The sequence below is a fragment of the Phyllobates terribilis genome, unplaced genomic scaffold (assembly GCF_046119375.1).
Source record: "Phyllobates terribilis strain yellow unplaced genomic scaffold, ASM4611937v1 Scaffold_1__5_contigs__length_1240528914, whole genome shotgun sequence".
Classification (NCBI taxonomy): domain Eukaryota; kingdom Metazoa; phylum Chordata; class Amphibia; order Anura; family Dendrobatidae; genus Phyllobates; species Phyllobates terribilis.
In genome coordinates, this window is record NW_027362761.1 from 481,536,146 (window position 1) to 481,562,044 (window position 25,899).

At 44.4% G+C, this 25,899-nt stretch overlaps 1 protein-coding gene across 2 annotated transcripts in view; it reads left to right on the top strand.

Moving 5' to 3' along the window:
* The first annotated feature begins 7,232 nt into the window (after window positions 1-7,232).
* MARVELD2 (MARVEL domain containing 2) overlaps window positions 7,233-25,899 on the top strand; it is a 35,997-nt gene continuing 17,330 nt past the window's right edge. Inside the window, exons 1-3 of one of the 2 annotated variants that reach the window (XM_073679378.1) lie at window positions 7,233-7,321; window positions 14,402-15,589; window positions 17,888-17,929. In XM_073679378.1, coding sequence (XP_073535479.1) covers window positions 14,411-15,589; window positions 17,888-17,929 — 1,221 coding nt within the window. In that variant the 5' untranslated portion in view covers window positions 7,233-7,321; window positions 14,402-14,410. Of the gene's footprint in view, window positions 7,514-14,401; window positions 15,590-17,887; window positions 17,930-25,899 lie in introns of both variants that reach the window. The other variant, XM_073679387.1, reaches the window with a different exon arrangement.

Here is a 25,899-nt window from a genome sequence, read left to right on the forward strand (position 1 = left end):
ACCAGTCGGTGTGCCGGAAGCTGCAAACGCTGCTGCAACACAGCAAGGGCAGCGGAAGCTGTAGCCGACTTGCGAAAATGAGCTGACAGGCGGCGTACTTTCACGAGCAGATCTGGCAACTCGGGGTACGATTTAAGAAACCGCTGAACCACGAGGTTAAGCACATGAGCCAGGCATGGTACGTGTGTGATTTCACCTCGCCTCAGAGCCGCCACCAGGTTACGGCCATTGTCACACACGACCATGCCGGGATGTAGGTTCAGCGGTCTCAGCCACAGATCTGCCTGCTCTTTCACAGCTGTCCACAACTCACAAGCAGTGTGAGGTTTATCACCTAAGCTTATGAGTTTCAGCACAGCCTGTTGCCGCTTGGCGGAGGCAGTACTGCAATGCTTCCAGCTTGTAACTGATGTGGTGATATCTGAGATGCAGGCTGAACATGAGGAGGAGGAGGAGGAGGATGCGCAGGAGCTGTACACTGTGGGGGCAACTCTGACTGACATAGGGCCCGCAATCCTCGGTGTGGGGAGGATGTGTTCCGTCCCAAGGTCCGACTGGGTCCCGGCTTCCACTATGTTTACCCAGTGTGCCGTCAGAGAGATTTACCATCCCTGGCCACAAGCACTTGTCCACGTGTCCGTTGTCAGGTGGACTCTCCCAGTAACTGTGTTGTTGAGGGCACGGCAGATGGTTTGGGACACGTGCTTGTGTAGTGCGGGGATGGCACACCGGGCAAAATAGTGTCGGCTGGGGACCGAGTACCGAGGGACGGCCACCGCCATAAGATTGCGGAAGGATTCCGTCTCCACCAGCCTAAAAGGCAGCATTTCCAACGCAAGCAGTCGTGAAATGTGCGAATTTAGGACTGTGGCCTGTGGGGCGTTAGCTGCGAATTTCCGCTTTCGTTCAAAGGTCTGGGATATGGACAATTGAACGCTGCGGTGGGACGTGGACGTGGACGTTGATGCTGTTTCTTGAGAAACTGCCATAACAAGTGAAGACTGAGAGGAGGGGGCATCTTTACATGCAGTATGGACAGGGGATTGCCTTGCACACACAACAGGGGGTTCTATTGCACGCACAACAGTGGAAGAAGCAGTGGTGACACCCGCTGACACTGGTCGTGGACCCTGGGTTTCGCCCCACAAAGTCGGGTGCTTTGCTGCCATGTGCCTGATCATGCTGGTGGTGGTCAGGCTGGTAGTTTTGTCACCCCTGCTGATGCTGGCATGGCAGGTGGAACATATGGCCTTTTTGGGGTTATCAGCAGAGTCTTTAAAAAAATTCCAGACTCTGGAAGACCTACCGCTTGTACTGGCAACGTCCCTCGTTTTGGTGTTACGGGGAACGGTTGCCTGCCTTCTGTCTGCGGCCACCACACTGCTTCTTCCTGCCTGTTGGGGTACTCTGCCTCCCTCCCCCCTGTGTGCTGCTGGCCTCACTCTGCATGTCCTCCTTCCACGTTGGGTCAGTTACTAGATCATCCACCACCTCCTCCTCTTCCACTTGCACACCACGATCCTCCTTCTCACTTCCTGGCAATTGTGTCTCGTCATAGTCCACCTCTTGTGACAGATTGCCAACGTCGACTTCCTGTGGCCGTGGCTGTTCAAATATTTGGGCATCGCAACATGGGATCTCCTCTTCCACCACTTCAAGCGTATCAGGCGAGGGGCCCAAATATGGAAATGGACCAGTGAACAGCTCTTCAGAGTGTCCAAGTGTGGGATCACTTGCTGTCTGACGACACTCGGCATGGTGGGAGGAAGGAGCATCAGGGTGAGGAGGAGTATGCGGTCGAGACTCACGGCTACTAAGAGTTGACCGTGTGGAAGACAAACCGGAGTTGGTGGTGCCCAGGTAACTGGAAGTATTATCTGCTATCCAATTAATAACCTGTTCACACTGATCAGTTCTCAATACTGGTGTTGTTCTGTGCTTCCCTAGTAATTCGGTCAAGAAGTGGGAGCGAGAAGATGTGGCTGTTGGTTGTGGCACATTTTCACCTTGGCCACGGCCCCATCCTCTGCACGAACCATCACCAGAACGTCCACTTCCACATCCCTTGCCACGCGCCTTGCCCATTGTAAATGAAGTAAAATAGCTCACACTTGCACTATCAATGGAAAAAGGGTAATAAAGAGTAGATTAGAACCGTGGAAGAGGAAAACCACAGTTATTGTTTACTGGTGTATACCACACTTTTTAAATAGAGATATTTGCGGCTGAACAGTGAGCGACACACTCAAACTGCTTTTTTTTTAGATACCAAAGGCCCAAAACTGGATAGTACAGCAATTTGACCCATGGAACTGCAAAACCACACTGGGATGTCGGGCCTACACAAGACTATTTTCAACAGATATATTTTTGTGTCACAACAGTCAGGAGACATTACTGTTTTTCTTTACGGAAAAAACTACCAAAAGCTGAATAATAGAGATTTTTTACCGTGGGATGGCAAAACCACAGTTATTGTTTACTGGGGTATACCACACTTTTTTAAATAGAGATATTTGCGGCTGAACAGTGAGCGACCCACTCAAACTGCTTTTTTTTTAGATACCAAAGGCCCAAAACTGGATAGTACAGTGATTTGACCCATGGAACTGCGAAACCACACTGGGATGTCGGGCCTACACAAGACTATTTTCAACAGATATATTTTTGTGTCACAACAGTCAGGAGACACTACTGTTTTTCTTTACGGAAAAAAATACCAAAACCTGAATAATAGAGATTTTTTACCGTGGGATGGCAAAACCACAGTTATTGTTTACTGGGGTATACCACACTTTTTTAAATAGAGATATTTGCGGCTGAACAGTGAGCGACACACTCAAACTGCTTTTTTTTTAGATACCAAAGGCCCAAAACTGGATAGTACAGCGATTTGACCCATGGAACTGCAAAACCACACTGGGATGTCGGGCCTACACAAGACTATTTTCAACAGATATATTTTTGTGTCACAACAGTCAGGAGACACTACTGTTTTTCTTTACTGAAAATATACCAAAACCTGAATAATAGAGATTTTTTACCGTGGGATGGCAAAACCACAGTTATTGTTTACTGGGGTATACCACACTTTTTTAAATAGAGATATTTGCGGCTGAACAGTGAGCGACACACTCAAACTGCTTTTTTTTTAGATACCAAAGGCCCAAAACTGGATAGTACAGCGATTTGACCCGTGGAACTGCGAAACCACACTGGAATGTCGGGCCTACACAAGACTATTTTCAACAGATATATTTTTGTGTCACAACAGTCAGGAGACACTACTGTTTTTCTTTACGGAAAATATACCAAAACCTGAATAATAGAGATTTTTTACCGTGGGATGGCAAAACCACAGTTATTGTTTACTGGGGTATACCACACTTTTTTAAATATATGATATGCGGCTGAACAGTGAGCGACACACTCAAACTGTTTTTTTTTTAGATACAAATGGCCCAAAATGGATAATACAGAGGTTTGAACCGTGGAAGTGCAAAACAACACTTCTGTTTCTCTAGCCTACACCAGACTATTTTCAACAGTTATATTTGTGTCTGAAAAATCAGAGATACGCTTTTTTTTTGGGGGGGGGGGGGACACCAAAAGGTTAATAAGATGGGTATTTGTACAGTGTGAAGGAGGAAAAAAAAAGGAGGATTTAGATGAAAAAAAAAGGATTTTTCCTGGCCCCCGACACCTGGTGCTAAGTCCAGCAATTTCAGCAACAGGAGCACACAGGACTGTAATGCAGCGTTTGCTGGTATAACCACTGTGTCTCCTATACAGCCTGCCTGCCTGGTATCTGGGAAGAATATTAGTCCTGAAAAGGACTGTTTGTTTGTTCTGGCAGCCTTTACAGACCCTACACTAACTATTTCGCAGTTTATATCTCTCCCTAAATCAGCAGCACTGTCCCTACACTGTCTAATCCGGAGCGACTGTGTCCAAGATGGCGGCGCCCGGTTTTAAATACTCGAGGTGACGCTGTGTGGCCAGCCAATCACTGTAATGCCCACAACCAACATGGCTGCAACATTACAGTGACTGGCTGGCAATCCCTGCATGTTCATTGGCTCTGTAAAGAGCGCCAAACATGCAGGGCGGAGACCCGAGCTCCCGCCCGAGTAACCCGGAAATGCTCGGTGCTCGCCGAACATCCCGAGTAGCGTGATGCTCGGGCGAGTACCGAGCAGTGTCGAGCATGTTCGCTCAACACTAATAATGACCCTACTGTACCCCACATCAACTCCCAACATACAGTATACAACATACAGTATATGTATGGCCCCCACACCTCACCATACAGTATAATGGCCCGCACTAGCCCTCCAAACAGTATAATGGCCCCCACGCAGCCCCCCAAACAGTATAATCGCCCCCACACAAATCTATACACTGTATAATTGCTTGCATACTGTACAATGCCCCCCCCACACACATTATAATGGCCACACATAGTATTCCATATAGTATAATGCACCCCCCATAATCCTCCATATAGTATAATGCACACCCCATAATGCTCCATATATAGTATAATGCACCCCCCATAATCCTCCATATAGTATAATGCACACTCCATGGTCCTCCACGCAATATAATGAGTGTACCATGATCCTCCATACAGTTCCTATCTTAACCTCTTGGTACTGATCCAGCTTCCTGACCCTCCACTGCCAGCCCACCCCACCGGCCAGCAGCCATTCCGACTCAACACAGGGGCCCCTGTTTGAGTCCAGATCCTTGTACAGGTGTTAAAGGATGAAGGCCAGGGTTCCCCTGGGACCTGCTAGACAAAGTGGCTAGCGCAAAGCCTGCCATTGGAAACCATTTTAACTGCTGCCAGAATTCCACTGACAGTGTGCCATTACACATGTTTAGAAGCAACAGCATGAAGGACATTATATAGCCGTACTAAGCAGTGTAGCTGTGAATCCAGCTTTGAGGTAATATAAAACATTTACTAGCAAGCAGAAACTAGATCTGTGTCTGAGGAACTGACAGCGGCATCAAAGTGGGTAAAGGGCAGCAATTAAGTAAATTCCAAACACTACTCTGTATTACAGCAGGCACCCGCATTATATGGAGCAGGTTCAGCTCCTGAGCCCGCTCCAGAGAACATCTGGCCTCCATTACATCTATTCCTGTTACATGGTTATGAAAGGGTAAAAGCTAAATCTTCATTCAAGACCAAAATAATTAATTTGTACGACTATTTTAAAGCTGTGATTTGGCTGTAAAAATAACAGGCAAATGGTTGGCAAGTAGTAAGTGACTACTAATCCTGGTAGTCACATGGTGCGTCCTTTTTGCCTGAATTGAGGAGTTCTGTTAGCGCCAAATCACTTCTTTCTTGTACAGTATCCCCTCTCAGCATCTTGTGTACAGAATACAAAATATCACACAGCATTATTAACTTGTATGTTACTGGAAACATCTTCAGTTTTCTCCAGCTCTCTTTAGTTATAAACATATTACACAACTAAATCAGTTTGTACCGCTTGTTCTGTACAGTCATGGCCAAAAGTATTGAGAATGAGACAAATAGTAATTTTTCCAAAGTTTACTGCTTCATTTTTTGTAATGGCAATTTGCATATACTCCTGAATGTCAAAGAGTGATCAGCTTAACAGCAATTACGGTACTTGCCTAGTCAATATTTGCCCAGAAAATGAACTTTAACCCCCAAAACACATTTCAACATCATTGCAGTCCTGCCTTAAAAGGAGCAGCTAACATCGTTTTAGTGATTGATCCATTAACACAGGTGTGGGTGTTGATGAGGACAGGGCTGGCGATCAATCAGTCATGATTAAGTAAGAATGACATTACTGGACACTTTAAAAGGAGGCTGGTTCTTGGTATCATTGTTTCTCTTCAGTTAACCATGGTTATCTCTAAAGAAACACATGCAGCCATCATTGCACTGCACAAAAATGGCCTAACAGGTAAGAGTATCGCAGCTACAAAGATTGCACCTCAGTCAACAATCTATCGCATCATCAAGAACTTCAAGGAGAGAGCTTCCATTGTTGTCAAAAAGGCTCTAGGGCGCCCAAGAAAGACCAGCAAGTGCCAGGACCATATCTTAAAACTGTTTCAGCTGCGGGATCAGACTACCAGCAGTGCCGAGCTTGCTCAGGAATGGCAGCAGGCTGGTGTGAGTGCTTCTGCACGCACTGTGAGGCGGAGACTCTTTGAGCAAGGGCTGGTTTCAAGGAGGGCAGCAAAGAAGCCACTTCTCTCCAGAAAAAACATCAGGGACCGACTGATATTCTGCAAAAGGTACAGGGAGTGGACTGCTGAGGACTGGGGCAAAGTCATTTTCTCTGATGAATCCCCTTTTCGATTGTTTGGGACATCTGGAAAACAGCTTATTCGGAGAAGAAGAGGTGAGCGCTACCACCAGTCTTGTCTCATGCCAACTGTAAAGCATCCTGAAACCATTCATGTGTGCGGTTGCTTCTCAGCCAAGGGAATCGGCTCACTCACAGTCTTGCCTAAAAACACAGCCATGAATAAAGAATGGTACCAGAATGTCCTCCAAGAGCAACTTCTCCAAACCGTCCAAGAGCAGTTTGGCGCCCAACAATGCCTTTTCCAGCATGATGGAGCACCTTGCCATAAAGCAAAGGTGATAACTAAATGGCTCATGGAACAAAACATAGAGATTTTGGGTCCATGGCCTGGAAACTCCCCAGATCTTAATCCCAATGAGAACTTGTGGTCAATCATCAAGAGGCGGGTGGACAAACAAAAACCAATAAATTCTGGCGAAATGCAAGCATTGATTATGCAAGAATGGACTGCTATCAGTCAGGATTTGGTCCAAAAGTTAATTGAGAGCATGCCAGGGAGAGTTACAGAGGTCTTGAAGAAGAAGGGGCAACACTGCAAATATTGACTTGCTGCATTAACTCATTCTAACTGTCAATATAACCTATTGGTACTCATAATATGATTGCAATTATATTTCTGTATGTGATATAAACATCAGACTAACACTAATAAAAACCAGAGGCCAGCAAATCATGTGAAAACATAATTTTGGTGTCATTCTCAAAACTTTTGGCCATGACTGTACACGGCGCCAGCTGCTGCAAGCTGTAATAATGTGTAATAGTGTCAGCACCAGAGCGGACACCAGAGGGCGCGAGTGAGCAGCCAGCACTACACCCAGTACAGAAGGTGAGTCAGGGTCCTGCCCAGCTACCTGCGGAGGGGGCGGGGCCGGCCATGACGTCAGCCTGGGATAGGAAGAGAGTCATGTGACCGAGAGAGAGGAAGCCGTCCCCGGAGAGAGTGCAGCTTGCAGGTGAGAGTGCTGCTGTGTATGGAGGAGAGCGCTGTGTGCGGAGACCGTCACTAGTCCCGGGATTAGACAGCAGCAGGGATAACAAGAAGAGCAAGGTGCAAGCTTTATAGGGTGAGAGAGAGAAGAGCTGAGAGACTGTCCCGAGGAGACATGATAGACTGCAGCTTCTGACCTGCTCACAGCACACAGCCGGTGAGGACTCGCTACATGTTATTCAGTCCTTTCTATATTTGTCCTGATCTCAATTACTTACACTTGGTAATGATGAATTTCTATTGTGCAGTGTTCTACAACCTGTGGGACTACAACTCCCAGCATTGTAGTAAGACAAGAGCCGCAGACCTCATATAGAGACTGATCATTCCTCACTGTGTCACTTCATGTTGTGTTTCTATGCAATGAGAACTCGTCTGAGACTTAGAATGACAGATGTGTATCGGGGCCAACAAAAGTTTTATCCCCTAATGACCGGCCAAGTTTTTATTTCCTTTTTGCCTCTTTGCATTTCAGCTGCCTTAATTTTATTTTTCACTTATGAGTTATGAGTCTTTACTTTATGTGAGACAAACTAGTATTTTTCAGCGCTGTTTGGGGGTATGTATAAAATACTGTCATTTTATATCTTTTTTTTTTTTTCTTTTTTTTACTGTTCTCATTTTACGCCAAATAAGCGGTTATTACATTCAAGTAGATAACTAATATTCATATAGGTGTTTTTTGTGATATGTATTCTACTATATTATTTATTGTGCACCCATAGTAGCCCAATTTACAGGGGAAAATTGCCCACTATGGTGACAGAAGTCACTGACAAATCTGACCAGCGCCTACTAGATATATTAGCTCTGCTTTGCTTGCAGCCACCCTGTGATCATCAGGTCTGACACCAGCATTGGCGCTGGCGATGCTCCTGTTCACTACATAGTGCTACTCCACTCAGGTAAGTGGGAAAACAGCAGTGGTAACAAACCGCTCCTGTCTTCTCTTCAGAACCCTCAGCAATGTCTTGATAGCTGGGCACTTCACCTGCTCCTGCTAGATTAAAGGGGTGGTCCGAAGACGAAGTCATTTTCATTCTAAATCTGTATTTTGTGCCATAATCTAAAGTATTTTCTAATATACTTACATTAAAAATTCCCTATCCTTCCCTAACTACACTAAATGTTTTTATTTTTTTTCTTACTTTCTTTTTGATGATGCTTCATTTGAGAATCCCAGTGCATGCTGGGATACTCAAACGAAGTGTCATGAGGGGGCAGAGGCTGCTTTCACTGCCCCTGCCCCCTCCCTGAGACAAAGCATTATCAGTGATGCTCATTTCAGGGGCTGGACTAGTCCCTGTGCGATGTGCACAATGACGGCACGCTCTCTGTTGTCAGCTCAGAACAGCAGTAACGAGCTGGCAACAGAGCAGTGCCCAAATACCCCGTGTGCAGGGATCAGAGCCGCCCCGCAATGACGTCACTGGTCTCTGGACGCCGGGTATTGTGACCTCACTCTGTTTATGGCTCATTACTGCTGATCTGTAGTGATGAGCGAGCACTAAAATGCTCGGGTGCTCGAAGCTCGGGTCGAGCACATTGGAATACTCGGGTGCTCGACCCGAGCAACGAGCCCAATGTAAGTCTATGGGAAACTCGAGCATTTTTCTGGTGGTCCCCCCCGGCGGTCTGCAGAAGGTCAAAAATTGCCCAAATCGATGGGAACAGTGCTCAATTAAACGTCAGGCAGGCAGAATATATAGGCAGACAGGCAGGGTATATAGGAGGGTGCATGAAAAACATAGCAGGGCACTTGGAACACACTAGTGCCGTCCGATTTTCATGCACCCGTCTCTTTAAAAAAGCTGGCCAACAATTCATCAGCGGCATACACCGGTACCCGACAATTTAGAACAGAAAGAATAGAGCATCACACATAGATTAGATAGATAGAAACATGTCAGTCACATATATAATAAGTACAGTGATAGTGTTGATTACTGTACTTGTCATTTAGTGTTAAAATAAAGGATTTATTAAAAAAAAAAATTGGCGTGGGGTTCCCCATAATTTTAGTCTCTAGCGGAGGTTAAGCAGACGGCTGGGGCAGATGATTGAAGCCTGGGAAGGGGGTAATACCCACGGAGCTTCCCAGGCTACTAATATCAGCCCCCAGCTGAATACCTAGCCTTTACCAGCTATTAAAATGGGAACCCCTAAAAAAATGACGTGGGGTCCCCCCTATTTTAATAGCTAGCAAAGGCTAGGCAGACAGCTGGGGGCTGATATTAATAGCCCAGGAAGGGTGCCATGAATATTGGCCCCCTCCCAGGCTAGGAACACCAGCCGCCCCAGAAATGGCGCATCCATAGGATGCGCCAATTCTGGCACTTAGCCTCGCTCTTCCCACTGCCCTGTAGCGGTGGCAGTGGGGTAATAGGGTTGGGGTTGATGTCAGCTTATAATGCCAGCTGACATCAAGCCCAGGTTAGTAATGGAGAGGCGTCTATAAGACACCCCCATTACTAAACCCATAGTCAAAGTTAAAAAAAAACACAAACACCCAGAATAAAGTCCTTTAATTGAAATAAACACACAATTCTTTAATGTTCTAAATTAAACCATAATTACCGTCACGCCCATTCCAACTGAAGCCAACGATCTCCTGCAATAAAAATAAAATAATAAACCAACCTCATCCTTACCTTTCCATAGTTCCCAGGACGGCTCCAGCTCTGCTACATTCACATGGCATACTGGATCGCAGCCGAAAGCTGCTATCCAGCTTGCCATGCCGCAGACACTGAGAAGCGCAGGCATGCTTGCGCTCCTCAGTGTCTCTCTGTGACGGCATCCAGATGAGCCGAGTTCATGTCCAATGAACTCGGCTCACCTCATGCACGTCACTGACAGCTTGGGAGAAATCTCCTGCGCTCAGCGCTTGAGCAGGAGAATTCACCCACGCTGGGATGGCATTGAGATGACAGGCTGGATCGTAGCTGAGCGCTGCCATCCAGCTTGTCATCCTTCAGAGACACTGCAGAGCGCAAGCATGCCTGCGCTCTGCAGTGTCTATGAAGGATGGCATGCTGGATGGCAGCGCTCAGCTACGATCCAGCCTGTCATCTCAATGCCATCCCAGCGTGGGTGAATTCTCCTGCTCAAGCGCTGAGCGTAGGAGAATTCTCCCACGCTGTCAGTGACGTGCATGAGGTGAGCCGAGTTCATTGGACATGAAATCGGCTCATCTGGATGCCGTCACTGCCAGACACTAAGGAGCGCAAGCATGCCTGCTCTTCCCAGTGTCTGCGGCATGGCAAGCTGGATGGCAGCTTTCGGCTGCGATCCAGCCTGTCATGTGAATGTAGCAGAGCTGGAGCCGTCCTGGGAACCATGGAAAGGTAAGGATGAGGTTGGTTTATTATTTTATTTTTATTGCAGGAGATCGTTGGCTTCAGCTGGAATGGGCGTGACGGTAAGTATGGTTTAATTTAGAACATTAAAGAATTGTGTGTTTATTTCAATTAAAGGACTTTATTCTGGGTGTTTGTGTTTGTTTGGTTTTTTTTACTTTGACTATGGGGTTAGTAATGGGGGTGTCTTATAGACGCCTCTCCATTACTAACCTGGGCTTGATGTCAGCTGGCATTATAAGCTGACATCAACCCCAACCCTATTACCCCACTGCCACCGCTACAGGGCAGTGGGAAGAGCGAGGCTAAGTGCCAGAATTGGCGCATCCTATGGATGCGCCATTTCTGGGGCGGCTGACGGCTGGTGTTTCTAGCCTGGGAGGGGGCCAATATTCATGGCACCCTTCCTGGGCTATTAATATCAGCCCCCAGCTGTCTGCCTAGCCTTTGCTAGCTATTAAAATATGGAGGACCCCACGTCATTTTTTTGGGGGGGTCCCCCATTTTAATAGCTGGTAAAGCCTAAGTATTCAGCTGGGGGCTGATATTAGTAGCCTGGGAAGCTCTGTGGGTATTACCCCCTTCCCAGGCTTCAAACATCTGCCCCAGCCGTCTGCTTAACCTCCGCTAGAGACTAAAATTACGGGGAACCCTACGTCAATTTTTTTTTTTAATAAATCCTTTATTTTAACACTAAATGACAAGTACAGTAACCAACACTGTCACTCTACGTCTTATATATGTGACTGACATGTTTCTATCTATCTAATCTATATGTGATGCTCTATTCTTTCTGTTCTACATTGTCGGGTACCGGTGTATGCCGCTGATGAATTGCCGGCTTTTCATGTTTCACTGTGAGCACTGTTCCCATCGATTTGGGCAATCACTGTAATGCCACAACCACCATGGCTGTGACATTACAGTGAGTGGCAGACAATCCCTGCATGATTGGTGCTCTAAATAGCGCCAAACATGCAGCACGGGGACCCAAGCTCCTGCCCGAGCATCGCGCAAGTACTCGGCGAGCTCCAAGCATCTCGAGTACTGAGATGCTCGGGCGAGTACCGAGCAGTGGCGAGCATGCTCGTTCATCATTACTGATCTGAGCTGACAACAGAGAGCGCGCTGTCATTGTGCACCTCGCACAGGGACTAGTCCAGCCCCTGAAACGAGCATCTCTGGTGACTCTTCGTTTCAGGTAGGGGGCAGGGGCTGCTGCTATGACCGCATCCTCTGCCCCCTGGTGACGCTTTGTTTGAGTATCTCACTATGCACTGGGATTCTCAATAGAAGCATTAGCAAAAAGGAAGTAGTGGGGGGGGGGGGACAAAAGCAGTTAGATAGTGTAGTTAGGGAAGGATAGGGGATTTTTAATGCAAGTAGAAAATAGTTTAGATTATGGCACTAAATAGACAGGGGTTTAGAATGAAAATCACTTTGCCTTTGGACCACCCCTCTAATTCCATTCTGTAAAATTACACTGGCTCTTGGTCGTTATCAGGTTATCTACTAATAAAGGTAATATATACTGGCCTATGTCTGCCTTGTACTCCCGATCAACTGCATGGATGGGAATTAGTCAGTGTGAAGTTTATCATTTCTTTTCTTTAGACATTTTCTATATATATTTATAATTTATTTAAAAAGTGAAACGTTGATGTTTAATAGATGATCTGGATAGTATCATGGACTGTATTGATGAATCACCTAGTAACTGTCAGCTTGTACCTGGCATAGCTGCAGCACGACATTTTTGGTAAATATGTTGTAAGCCACTTACCCTTTTTTAGACTATATGAGAGTGTCATGAGGCTTAAAAGATTAAAAGAAAAATGTGCAAATAAAAAAACAAATTGTAAAAAATATTTGTTTTTATTATCATGTATTTTTTTTTTAAAGTAGCAAAGCGTAAAACTATATAAAAATTGGACTTGCACTGATCCACAAAATATTTGTTTTATTTTTTATTCCTCCCCATAATGAGGTGTAAAACTTAGTTAATAACTTTTATATGTACCGCAAAATAGATCCTGCAAAAAAACAAGTTTTTATACAGCTGTACAATAGTGTTAATTTTATTAGTATTTTTATAGCTTTCCAAATATGGCAATCAAACAAAAAAAAAATTGTTTTGGTCATAAAGGACAAAATAGGCCCGGTCCTTAAAGGGAACCTTTCAGCTGTGGTATTTTCAGAGAAAACTTAAAGGGAATCTGCCAGCAGGTTTTTGTCACCTAATCTGAGAGCAGCATAATGTAGAGACCGAGAGCCTGATTCCAGCGATGTGTCACTTACTGGGCTGCTTGCTGTAGTTTAGATAAAATCATTGTTTTATCAGCAGTAGATTATCGCTAGAGGACTAGTATAAAAAGCTGGCATGTAGTCCTCCATATTCATTAGCTCTGTATAACCCCCACCCCCATCACTGATTGGCAGCTTTCTGTGTAGACTGTACATGGACAGAAGGCTGCCAATTGGGGGCGGGGTTGTACAGGGCTCCGTGTTCATGTAACTGCTACATCTGCAGCAGAGAAAACAGTGATTTATCAAAATGACAGCAAGCAGCTCAATAAGTGATATGTAAGAAGATGGAAGTGTTGCACACTTTCCCCTGAAAGACACGTGTACCGATGCAATGTATTTTATGTGCGACATGTTTACTAATGTGTGTTATTACTGATAGGTTGTGTTCTGCCCAGCAACAGGGAGTTAGGGTTAATAGTTGGGACTAGCCCTGAGTGGGAGGGGCTAAAGTGAAGGGACAGATAGTTTCCCTGTCAGGAAATCAGATGGGGCCCAGCCTGCAGTAGAAGCAGACCTACGGTCTGATAAGTAAGCAGACCCACATATTTGGTGCCAGGGCAAAGAACATGAGTACCTCACCCATGGCTACTGCCCCCCGCCACGTTACAGATACATTGCTAGAATTAGAGCCTCTGCCCCTACATCATGCTTCTCTCAGATGGGATAGCAAACACCTGGCAGCCAGAAACAATGTTACTAGGACGGCTGGTCTTAAATGCTTGTCTCCAGTGCTTTCTTCCTATCCTAGTCTTTTTGACTGACAGGTTTCTCCCTATACACAAACATAGGGAGGTATCTGTCAGTCCAGGGGATTGGGAGAGGAGAAGCAGACAGGAACTGGCTTTTTGTAGTAGTCAACTTAGTTACATCAGCCATGGCCACAGTTTTAAACTGTTTTCTGTGGAACCATGCAGCAAAACCAGAGCCGGTGTCTGAATCACTCTGCCCTTGGTTTGGGCAGCATGAATCATCCGACAGGTTCCCTTTAATGGTTACTGACTGCAAACAGAGATCTGTTATACTGAATCACTAAGTATATTAAAAAATTGTATACACTACTGACTGGACTGATTAAAGAAGCTTTAAATAAATAAAATGAACGTTGGATTACTGTCTAATGTAATGTGTTTCTATTCCTCATCATTTGAGGATATTTGTTACTGTCAGTGAATGAGAAGATTCCTGCACACATTTATAGGCTGCACGCCTGTACATAGCTAGCCTTGATCTCAGCTGTTTTATCCAGTATGGAGCTGCTAAGCAGCCTAGACTCCGGACTAATACATTGTAGCGAATTCCCAGAAATACTTTTGTAGTTGCTGCTGTTGTATTTATTTCCTCTATGTTGGTTTTCATACTGTCATTTTGTGTTCTTCAAGCATACGCAAATGTCTGGAGTAGAATCATCTTCAGCACCAAGATCCAAACACAGAGCTACAAATGGCCGTGGTGTCCAATATGACCAAGTGCCAGTTGAGTCATATGAGCCAAGAGGTAATCTGCAGACATTACAGGATGGACAGTTGGCTTTGAGTGCAGATCCATTGCCACCACCTCCACTGCCACTTAGTCCTCCATTTGGGACGGACTTCTTTCCAAGCGACAGTGAGGAACCAGTCACTTCACTTGAACTGAGACCTGTACGCCGTTTTATTCCAGATTCCTGGAAAAACATTTTCAAGAGTAAAAGAGAGACTCCATGGGAAGAGCCCATTTCTGATATTAACTACATTTCTGGTGGAGAACGTTGTTCACCACCTCGTTCTCCGTCCCTCCCCGCTTCTGGACCTCATGGAAAAAGCTTAGTTGTGGATTCAAAATTGGTTGGGAGTTCGTACCGAGACCCATATGGAGGTTCTGGTGGTAGCTACAACTCTAAGAAAGAAGTTGAGGCCATGATTGCCGATGATCCATTCGGGTCTCTGGGTCACCAGACGCAGACTGTGAAAACCTATAGTGCGAGGGTAGAAGAGTACAACTTGCGATACTCTTACATGAAGTCATGGGCCGGATTGCTGAGAATACTGGGCGTTGTGGAACTCTTGCTCGGAGCTGGTGTTTTTGCCTGTGTTACAGCTTATATCCACAAGGACAATGAATGGTACAATATGTTTGGTTACTCGCAGCCATATTCATACACTGCTAGTTTACAAGGGGGATACTACTATGGTGGCCCCAAGACTCCCTTTATACTAGTAGTGGCAGGCTTGGCATGGCTAACTACTATAATCCTCCTGGTGCTCGGCATGTCCATGTACTACAGGACAATTCTCCTGGATTCTAACTGGTGGCCGCTAACAGAGTTTGGGATTAACATCTGCTTGTTTGTTCTCTATATGGCGGCAGCCATTGTGTACGTCAATGACACAAACCGAGGAGGACTGTGCTACTATTCCTTCTTCAACAACCCCTTATATTCCACATTCTGTCGCGTGGAAGGGGGGCAGACGGCGGCCATAATCTTCTTGTTTGTCATTATGTTAGTCTATTTAATCAGTGGACTTGTTTCCTTGAAGCTTTGGCGACATGAGAGTGCCCGCAAGAGACGCGAATACATTGAACATGAGGTACGTTATTTTAGTACTTATTTAGGTATCCTGTATTAGGTTAATGGGTTATTCCCCCAAAAATTGTCCTATGGATATCTTGCTGATTCGTAGGGGCCTGACCTCTGGGATTGCCAGCAATCCCAACATTGGGCTTTTGGAAACGCAAAAATCGGGATCTGGAGACCCATCTTTAATGGAGCAGAGGTGCAGGAGTTCTGCCTCTGTTGCATTAATTGTCTTTAGGGCTGCCAAGCTCTGCATTCAACTATATTCATCGACCATGAATGGAGAGGAGGCTGAGCATGTACACCGCTGCTCCATTCCTATCGGGTTTACATAGTACCATTCTTGGGCTTCCAAAGCCCTGATCTCGGGATCACTGGGTTCTCTGCAGCTGGACCCCCGACAATCAGCAAGTCATTCCCTATCCAAGTGAATAGGGAGAATCTCCCTTTAATTTGCTTTGATCCTTTGGTTTCTGCTTTTTCTGGTTCGCTGTTTTTGGTATATTTTTCATCTTTTGTTAATATTTGATGCATCAAAGAGGTTGTCTGACCTTAGTCTACAAATGTGCCATCACTCTGTGACTGCAGACTTGTGAATCCTCACATCGCATGAACTGCGAGGATTGTCTAGAGCTGGAATCGGCGGGCGCCTGGCCACAAGTTTATGATTTGCATACAAACGGTCACGTGCCGATTAGATGGGTGTGGCCTTGCTCAATGGAAGTGTCTTTATTGAGGCCGGAATGTGGTCAGAAGTATGCAAATCGCATACTTGCGGTCACATGACCACCTCCTCATAGATCGCAGTATTCACAATGTGAGGATTCACAAGTCTGCAGTCAGACTGACTGCAGACTTGTAGTTTAAGGCAGCGTAAACCTCTTTAATCATGGTTCTATGTGGCTGTAGACTTGTGAATCCTCACATTGCGTACTCTGCAAGGACTCTCCAGCATCTGGAGCGGGCAGTCATGTGGCCGCAACTATGCGATTTGCACATTTCTGCCCACATTCTGACTAGACTCATCTGGCCTCGCTCAATACACTTGCATTGAGTAAGGCCGCACCCTTCTAGTCAGCACATGACCGCATATATAGAAATTTCATACTTGCAGTCACGTGCCCACTGCTCCCAGCACCAGAGAATCCTCGCAGTGCGCAAGATGTGAGGATTCACAAGTCTGCAGTCACATACTGACTGCACGCTTTTATCCAAAGGCTCGACAACCCCTTTTAAAGTTAATTGGTCCATCAAAAATAAAAGCTACCATCTGGACACCGTGTGTGTGTGTGTGTGTGTGTGTGTGTGTGTGTGTGTGTGTGTCTGTCATTCAAGGCTATTTGCTTTTTATCTTTTAATGGCTGGGAGAAGTTTGGAAAATTTGTATTATTTTTGGCATACACACTGATGGTAAAAACAGACATGAGGCCTAGTAGGTTGGATGCCTGTCACTCTACCACTTACAGACTGTAGTGCCTTGTATTACTCTGTATTCCAAATGATTATGCTAGTAAATATAATGGAAAAAAAAAGTACCAAGCCCACAAACAGCTATGTTTACAGGAAAATAAACACATTATGGTGCTTTGAATGCAAACATGACCAAATCTTAAAGGGGTTAATATACCATATGCCACAACTATATTGTCCAAACTAGGTAGGGAATCTGTCACTTGATCAATGCTGCCCAAACCAGGAATCAAACACTGTGTGTGCGACTGCAGCCAGGTATGTCTTTCTCTGAAACGCTCTTTCCTCACTTCAGTTGAATGTCATGTCTCTCCTTATGCGTACACATGGGAGAGACCTGTCAATCAAATAGAGTGGTGTCGAAAAAGCCATCCGGGAGCTGCGCTGGACTAGTCAGGTCTCTTCACATGGTCCCTGGCTGGTTTGTAAAACAATTTTTCTCTAAAACCCAATTGAGAAAGATATGCCTGACTGCAATTGTACAGCTATGCACTAATTCTTGAGCTGCAATCAAATCTATATACCTTCATAGCAACAAAGGTAGCTTTTCCTCCTTACTCTCCCATATACATGCATGCTGGGCCCAACCCGCCGGAGTGACCCCCACATTTTGGCAAGTTGGCAAAACTGGCTGAGACTGGAGTAAAAACTCAAAAAGCCACAAATTTTTTACTCAACTTTTGGATTTGGAAAAAAGTTGGGCAGTTTTACACCAGAGAATTGGCATAAACTTCTTGATGAATCTGGCCTTAATGATTTTTTTAGTTTATATCAGTGAATTTTTACTATTATTTTTATGTTAATGATGAAATAACCTGATATTTTGTGTTCTGTTTGGCAGATGAAGTCGCATGATTCACGTGATTACTCACATAAAGTTTTGGTATGTATAATATATAAAAAAAAAAAAAAAAAAATGTCCAGATTATTAGCCTTACTATCTAATCAGGCAGAAATGTTGGATATGGTAATGTGGGTGCTGCTGTGCAGGAAATAAGTGACTAACTGGGATCGCGGCACTTGGATCCAAATAACTTAAAATATGATGGTGTATCCTGGCCATATTGTCTTTAGTAAGCAACCATTACCAAAGTGCCTTCCTTTTTGACTACGTTTTAAGCAAGAAAATGGTTTGTATTACTGATTTAAGTATATTTACTTATGGAAAAAAGATGGTGATTATAATATGAATACTTGGCATTGCCTAGTAAGATGAAAGTATTTTCTTAAATAATGTATATGTCTGACTAAGACAGAATTATGTTTGACAAAAAAAGGAACTCAGTAAGGTGATCAGTAATGCTGGATTCACCGTGCAATGCACGAGTGCTGGGCGCGCTCCATTGACGTCTGTTTTCTTCAGGAGTTATGATGTAGTTTACTCAAGCCTTTTGGAGCCTTATTGTATAGATTTATCAGATGAAATGTCCAGAATTTTACAGATGCAATATTGCATTGTAAACTCTTGGATAATATCATTACATCTTCACATGTCATATGATCATATAGACCAGTTGGCCACAAATGGGAATATCTTCTACTAAACTTTGCAGAAATGAAATATCATGAATGACAGTCATGCATCTACATCCGGCTGCTCCATGGTATTGCACATGACAGGGTTACAAATTACGTGTTATTACTGGGATATATGTCACCATGATGTATGTGAGATATGCTGACAATGTACATATGGAGTATAAAGAGAAGTATGTCTGGGGAAACTTACATGGTTGGTTATGCGGATATCTATGTATGACTTACTTCCGAACACTGTCTTAATCATATTATACTGTGTCACATTTATTAACTATGCAGTGTGCACAACCTCACATTTCCTCTATTTAACGAGGTTTTGTCACTGCTCCTGACATATATGTTTTAGTAAATTCTTGTATTCTCCATGAAATAACAATTCTGGAACAATTTTCTCTTAATTCTGCATTGTGCCGTTCCTGTGTTATTCCTTCCAGAACTTTATGAATGAATGAACAACTCGGTGTTGCCGTTCCCCTTTGTTAAAAGGTGGATTCTTAAGGCCCCGTCACACATAACGAGATCGCTAGCGAGATCGCTGATGAGTCACGGTTTGGTGACGCAATAGCGATCTCGCTAGCGATCTCGTTATGTCTGACAGGTAGCAACGATCAGGCCCCTGCTGTGAGATCGCTGATCGTTACAAAGCTTCCTGGACCATTCCTGGGTCGTTGCGCTCCCGCTGGGCAGTGTGCATCGCTGTATTTGACACCTTGTCAACGACCTCGCTAGCGATTCAGAACTGAGACACATTGAGGTGCATAAATTGGACTTTTCTGCGTTCATCGTCCCTGATTGGTGGTCGCTACTGCGTCCTTGTTTTTTCAGATCCCACCAGCGTTCTCCGGCTGTGACTCCACTTTGAACAAATCAGACATCTTTAGCGAAGTAGGTATTGTTTGGGGTCTCAAATGAGTTTCCATTTTTAATTCATTTATAGGACATCTACCAATTATCTGCTATCATTGCTCTTCAGGGAGGGAGGGCTTGGCTTCAATAGCGATCTCGTTATGTGTGACGGGGCACCAGGACCGTTAAAATACTGGCAGCAGTTGTCGCGGCAGGTCTTCGCATCATGGGTGTTTCTGCCATGTCCCACTGGTTGAAGGCCTGCAATTGCAGGATCGTTTGCACGCTATTCACCGAGCTCCACTTCCCCATTGGCTCGGTCCACAGAGTCCACAAAGCCAGGCGGACAGTACGTAATTGCATCACGTCGACGAAGAAAGTTCTGAAGCGTGCAACAGGCCAAAAGAACAGTCTATTGATTTAAGCTTCATGTTAATTGGCGTATGAAAAACTCTGAAGCGGTTGGCCACGACAGCGTGTCAGAAAACGTGCTGTGTGTGTGTGTGTGTGCACGAGACCCCTAAAATATCTGCCCATGCAAAAGCATATATATACAGATAGAAGCCAAGCCCTCCCTCCCTCCCTGAAGAGCAATGATAGCAGATAATTGGTAGATGTCCTATAAATGAATTAAAAATGGAAACTCATTTGAGACCCCAAACAATACCTACTTCGCTAAAGATGTCTGATTTGTTCAAAGTGGAGTCACAGCCGGAGAACGCTGGTGGGATCTGAAAAAACAAGGACGCAGTAGCGACCACCAATCAGGGACGATGAACGCAGAAAAGTCCAATTTATGCACCTCAATGTGTCTCAGTTCTGAATCGCTAGCGAGGTCGTTGACAAGGTGTCAAATACAGCGATGCACACTGCCCAGCGGGAGCGCAACGACCCAGGAATGGTCCAGGAAGCTTTGTAACGATCAGCGATCTCACAGCAGGGGCCTGATCGTTGCTACCTGTCAGACATAACGAGATCGCTAGCGAGATCGCTATTGCGTCACCAAACCGTGACTCATCAGCGATCTCGCTAGCGATCTCTTTATGTGTGACGGGGCCTTTACTCTGGCCACGATGTTTGGACAGTCTCACTGTAGAGACACGCCCAACTACTTACACCGAGTTGTCAATTTATACATTTCTAGGAGGGTTGGCAGCAAAACGGCACAATACCAAGTTCTGAAAAGATTCTGCAGAATTATTTAATGGGGAATGCAAATATTTATTAAGAAAAAACCTGATGTGTCGGGAAAGTTGACAGTTCCTCTTAAAGAGTTACTCTATAAAGTAACTGACATAAGTAACTCATCTGTGCCTTTTAAATTGATTTCTTCCAACAACCTTGCTTAGTGCATTGCCATTGATGCTTTCTAAATATTAGATTTTTTTAAAAGTTTGTTTGCCCAACATAATTTTTATTCAATGCTTGCAGTCATATGTTTTATATACTTCTTCTATAGTAGATCAACATTAGTTCGTTGCTTTTATGTAGCTAATAATAGGTAGGACTGCCCATACCGGAACATGAGAAATGTAATCATGAAGGAATGTGCAACACAACAATGCTGGGGGAGACGGGCTTACCATGGAATGCGCTAAACCTGCTGCTTCTTGTTCATTGCACACAGAGCATTAGCCCTTTCCTAGTGATTACTACTCAAAACCTAAACAGGAAATGTAAGTATATGTCATAATATACTGTGCACCAGAATCATCCTCTAGAAATCTAAAAATATGTATTTAAGTAAAATTAAAGTGCTTGTCTGGGACATTTATATTAATGGCCAAGCCTTAGGATAGGTTATTACTATCTGAACAGTGAAGGTGTGACACCTGACACCCCCACCGATCAGCTATTCTTGGCAGCCAGATGTGGTCAATAACGGAGCAGAACTACACAACTCCATCAGCTGTATAGTGGCCTCAGCGGGGTACTACAGATCCACTACTAGTTATTAAACACTGGGTCAGGCTCATCTATGGCACTCCCGAGTTCAGGCGCAGTGTGTCTGACAGGCACAGGCTAGAAAACCACCTATAATATCTAATTATCTCGATTTCTGGTCTCTAAAATTAATTAGTGACCTTCATAGGGATGTATTAAAAGAGAGTATACGAAACCAGATGCAAAAAAAAAAAAACATTTTATAACCATGAACATAATAAAACAAAAAGTACCCAAATTTCACTACTACAGCCAAATAGCCTCCAGTTTTTAGGACATAACTATTACTAAACATTAAAATTAGGAAAAAAACTTAATTGTAACCCACTTAAATGCTACTAGAGACATATTCACTCAGATTCAGGCGTTAAAAGTTCAGCAGAAGAAACATTGGCAAAGAGAAAAGCAAGGGTGGCAGAGCATATTATCATATCAGAGATTATTATTTCGTGTTCGGGCACAATGTTCCTGAGAGGCCATTTATAAGAAAACCTTACTTATTTCTACTTAATATGCACAAACTTTGCATCATTCATTCATAAAATGAGCAAAATAAACAATTGTGATTAAAAAAAAAAAAAAAAAGGATGAACTTTGAAAAGTGAGAACCTACAGGCGCAATGAGCCTGAGAGGCCCTGGAGGTCACACCTGCTCTCCTCAGGAACAGTGGTAAAACTGAGTGGGGGTGTTTCAAGCAACAACTAAAGATAGGAAGGTACTGGGAGGGGAGGGATCCCCTGCTGCCTTGGAGAGGAGGGGGAAACAAAAATGTTTGAACTGTGCCTGTTAGGCTTATTGCTCCTGACGCAGGGTTAAAAGGGGTGGATCTTCAGACAGCAGAGGTAGCCGCTATACAGGTGACGGAGTTGTGTATTTCCTCTCCGTAATTGAGCAAATCCGGCTGCCAGCACAGAAAACAGTTGATTTGTAGGGGCTACGGGTGTTTCACCCCCCACTGATCTCATATTGACTACCTATCCTAAGGACAGAACATCAATATACAGTACTGGACAAGCTCTTTAACTCTCATACGTTTTTGTAAGGATATCAACTAGGAATGAGCAAATCTGGAAATTCAAATTAGCCAGCTTTGCGAACTGTTTCAGTTTGCGAGAATCACATTTTTTGGAAGTACTGCAAGAGCCTCCAATTGCCCTGAATAAAACTGTGTGGCACTGGGACTGAATTCATCCTCTTTAATGCAAATACAGCCTTAGTGATATTAAGTGACCTCAACATATGACAATGGATAAATAGTTGCTAACCTTTGTTCACTTTTGTTTTGTCACGCACTATCTGTACAATTTTATTCAGTACTTCACGACTTTCATTGCCTAAGCTGTCATTTGCGACGTCCTCTCACTAACCAGATTTACCACAAAATGGCTGCTGCATTCCCTACCTTTGCTTGTATTACAGGCTTTTGACATCAAAATAAATACATATATATACTGTTTGGTTTAGTACAGTGTTAGATTGGGGTTAGAGGAAATGAGCCATACTATTTGTGCATGCGCAACATGTGTACTTAAAGGCTATGTGCCCACGTTGCGGAAATGAAGCAGAAAATTTCTGCTTCATTTCCGCATGTCCTCTCCCGCGTTTTCGACATGCGGAATTGCCTTGTGTTTTTTCATGCATTGAATAAGGCAATTCCGCATGCGGAAACGCAAAATTAATGAACATGCTGCGGATTTTTGAACGCAGCATAAACGCTGCGGAAAAATCCGCAGCATGGGCATAGAACTTGCGGATTCTCATTGGGGACCATGGGGTGCGGATTGACAACCGTTTTACAAGTGTTTATGCTGCGGAAAATCCGCATCAAAAACGCTTGTAATCCGCAACGTGGGCACACAGCCAAAGTCTGCTTGTTATCTTCTTACAGAGGGAACATATAACATACAGTACAGACCAAAAGTTTGGACACACCTTCTCATTTTAAGATTTTTCTGTATTTTCATGACTATGAAAATTGTACATTCACACTGAAGGCATCAAAACTATGAATTAACACATGTGGAATTATATACTTAACAAAAAAGTGTGAAACAACTGCAAATATGGCTTATATTCTAGGTTCTTCAAAGTAGCCACCTTTTGCTTTGATGACTGCTTTGCACACTCTTGGCATTCTCTTAATGAGCTTCAAGAGATAGTCACCAGAAATGGTTTTCACTTCACAGGTGTGCCCTGACAGGTTTATTAAGTGGGATTTCTTGCCTTATAAATGGGGTTGGGACCATCAGTTGTGTTGTGCAGAAGTCTGGCGGATACACAGCTGATAGTCCTACTCAATAGACTGTTAGAATTTGTATTATGGCAAGAAAAAAGCAGCTAAGTAAAGAAAATCGAGTGGCTATCATTACTTATAAATGAATGGACCCATGAAAAATAGATCCTATTGGCATGAAATTAAGGCTATGTGCCCACGATGTAGAAATGAAGCAGAACATTTCTGCAGCATTTCTGCATCTCCCTGGCAGAAAAAACGCATGCAGATTGTACATGCGTTTTTCCTGCCAAATACATGCGGATGTGAAGCGTTCTTCACATGCATTTCCGTATGCGGGTGTCGAGCGCTTTCCAAGCGATTTTTAGCATCACTTGGAAAGTGCTTGTCAACTTGGTCACACCATATAAATCCATGCAACTGGCATGGATTTATATAGTGTGACCGTAAGAATGTTTAAAAATAAAAAAATAAATCTATACTTACCTTCTGATGGCCCCTGGTGTCTTGCTTCGCTCCGTTCTGGCTGCCGGGAGATCGCGTTGCCCTGTACTGTAGAACCTGTCGTCACATGACTATGACGTCAGCGCAGGTCCTTCAGTCCTTCGTGATTTGCCGGCAAAGGAGAACAAGCGCTGCAGGGGGCCGCGAGAAGGTGAATATAATCTTTATTTTTTATTTTATTCTTTTTTTCACAGGTACAATGGTACCCAGGTCTGGATGAGTATCTTCTCTCCTCCAGACCTGGGTACCATCCGCACATAGAAACGCATATAATCCGTGTGTACAAATGTACGGACACGGATTATATGCGTTTCAATGCAAGTCAATGGCGGCGATTACGCTGCGTGTCCACAAAATTAATGGACATGCTGCGGATTTTTGAGTGCAGCATAAATGCTGCGGAAAAATCCGCAGCATGGGCATTGACATTGCGGCTTGTCATTGGGGACCATGGGTGACGGATTACCATGCGTTTTTTAAGTGTTTACGCTGCGGAAATTCCGCAGCATAAACGCTTGAAAAACGCATAGTGGGCACACAGCCTCATAAATTCCAAATGGTGTTGTCTTTTGCAAGACCTTTGTTGCCCATTTTCATGTCAGAACGTGGGCTAGTGAGTTTTCTGAAATGAACTAACAGTTTTTAGGAATCTATGGAGCTGTTAGTACAGGTCAGTAGACCGTTGTCAAACCAAGACTTGTTAAAACATGCCTGGATTGTGGTTATCAAACAGAGACCTTAAGGCTGTGTGCCCACTATGCGTTTTTCAAGCGTTTATGCTGCGGAATTTAAGCAGCGGAAACGCTTGGTAAACCTTCCCCCATGGTCCCCAATGCAATTCCGCACTTTCAATGCCCATGATGCGGATTGTTCCGCAGCGTTTATGCTGCGCTCAAAAATCCGCAGCATGTCCATTAATTTTGCGGAAGCGCTGCGTTTTCACCGCCATTGACTTGCATTAGAACGCGCCAATTCCGCAAGACTGCATCTGTACTCCTCCACTCTCCTCCACATCCAGGTACCATACAAACTATAAACAAGAATAAAATAAAGATTATATTCACCTTCCGACGGCCCCCGGACTCCTTCCCTGTGCTTGCCGACAGATCGCGCAGGACTGAAGGACTTGCGCTGACGTCACAGTCATGTGACAGCAGGTCTTTCAGTACAGCGTACCGCGATCTGCCGGCAGCCAGGAACGAGCGCAGCAACACTCCGGGGGCCATTAGAAGGTAAGTATAGATTTATTTTTTTATTTTTAACCATTCCAAAGGTCACACTATATAAATCCATGCCGTTTGCATGGATTTATATAGTGTGACCTAGTTGTCAAGCACTTTCCAAGTGATGCTAAAATCGCTTGGAAAGCGCTTGACACCCGCATGCGGAAATGCAAGTGAAGAACGTTTCATTTCCGCATGTCCCTGGCATGAAAAACGCATGTACAATCCGCATGCGTTTTTTTCTGCCAGGGAGATGCAGAAACGCTCAGGAAAAAATCCTGAGCATTTCTGCATCGTGGGCACATAGCCTTAGGGTTCAGATTTCTGATTTCCGCGTACAGGTGCTATTCATGGTTTTTACTTGTCGCACTCATCCATGTTATATTCTATGGGGCCATTCGCATGTCTGTGATTTTTCGGAGACTTGTCCAATTTTGATCTGAGGGTCAGATCAAAATCAGCAATTCAAGTCTATGGATCTGTGAAAAAGTTGGACGCACTCGGATGGCATCCGAGTGTGGTTCGATTTTCAAGGACTGTCAGAATGGAGAAGGTGGAAAAAC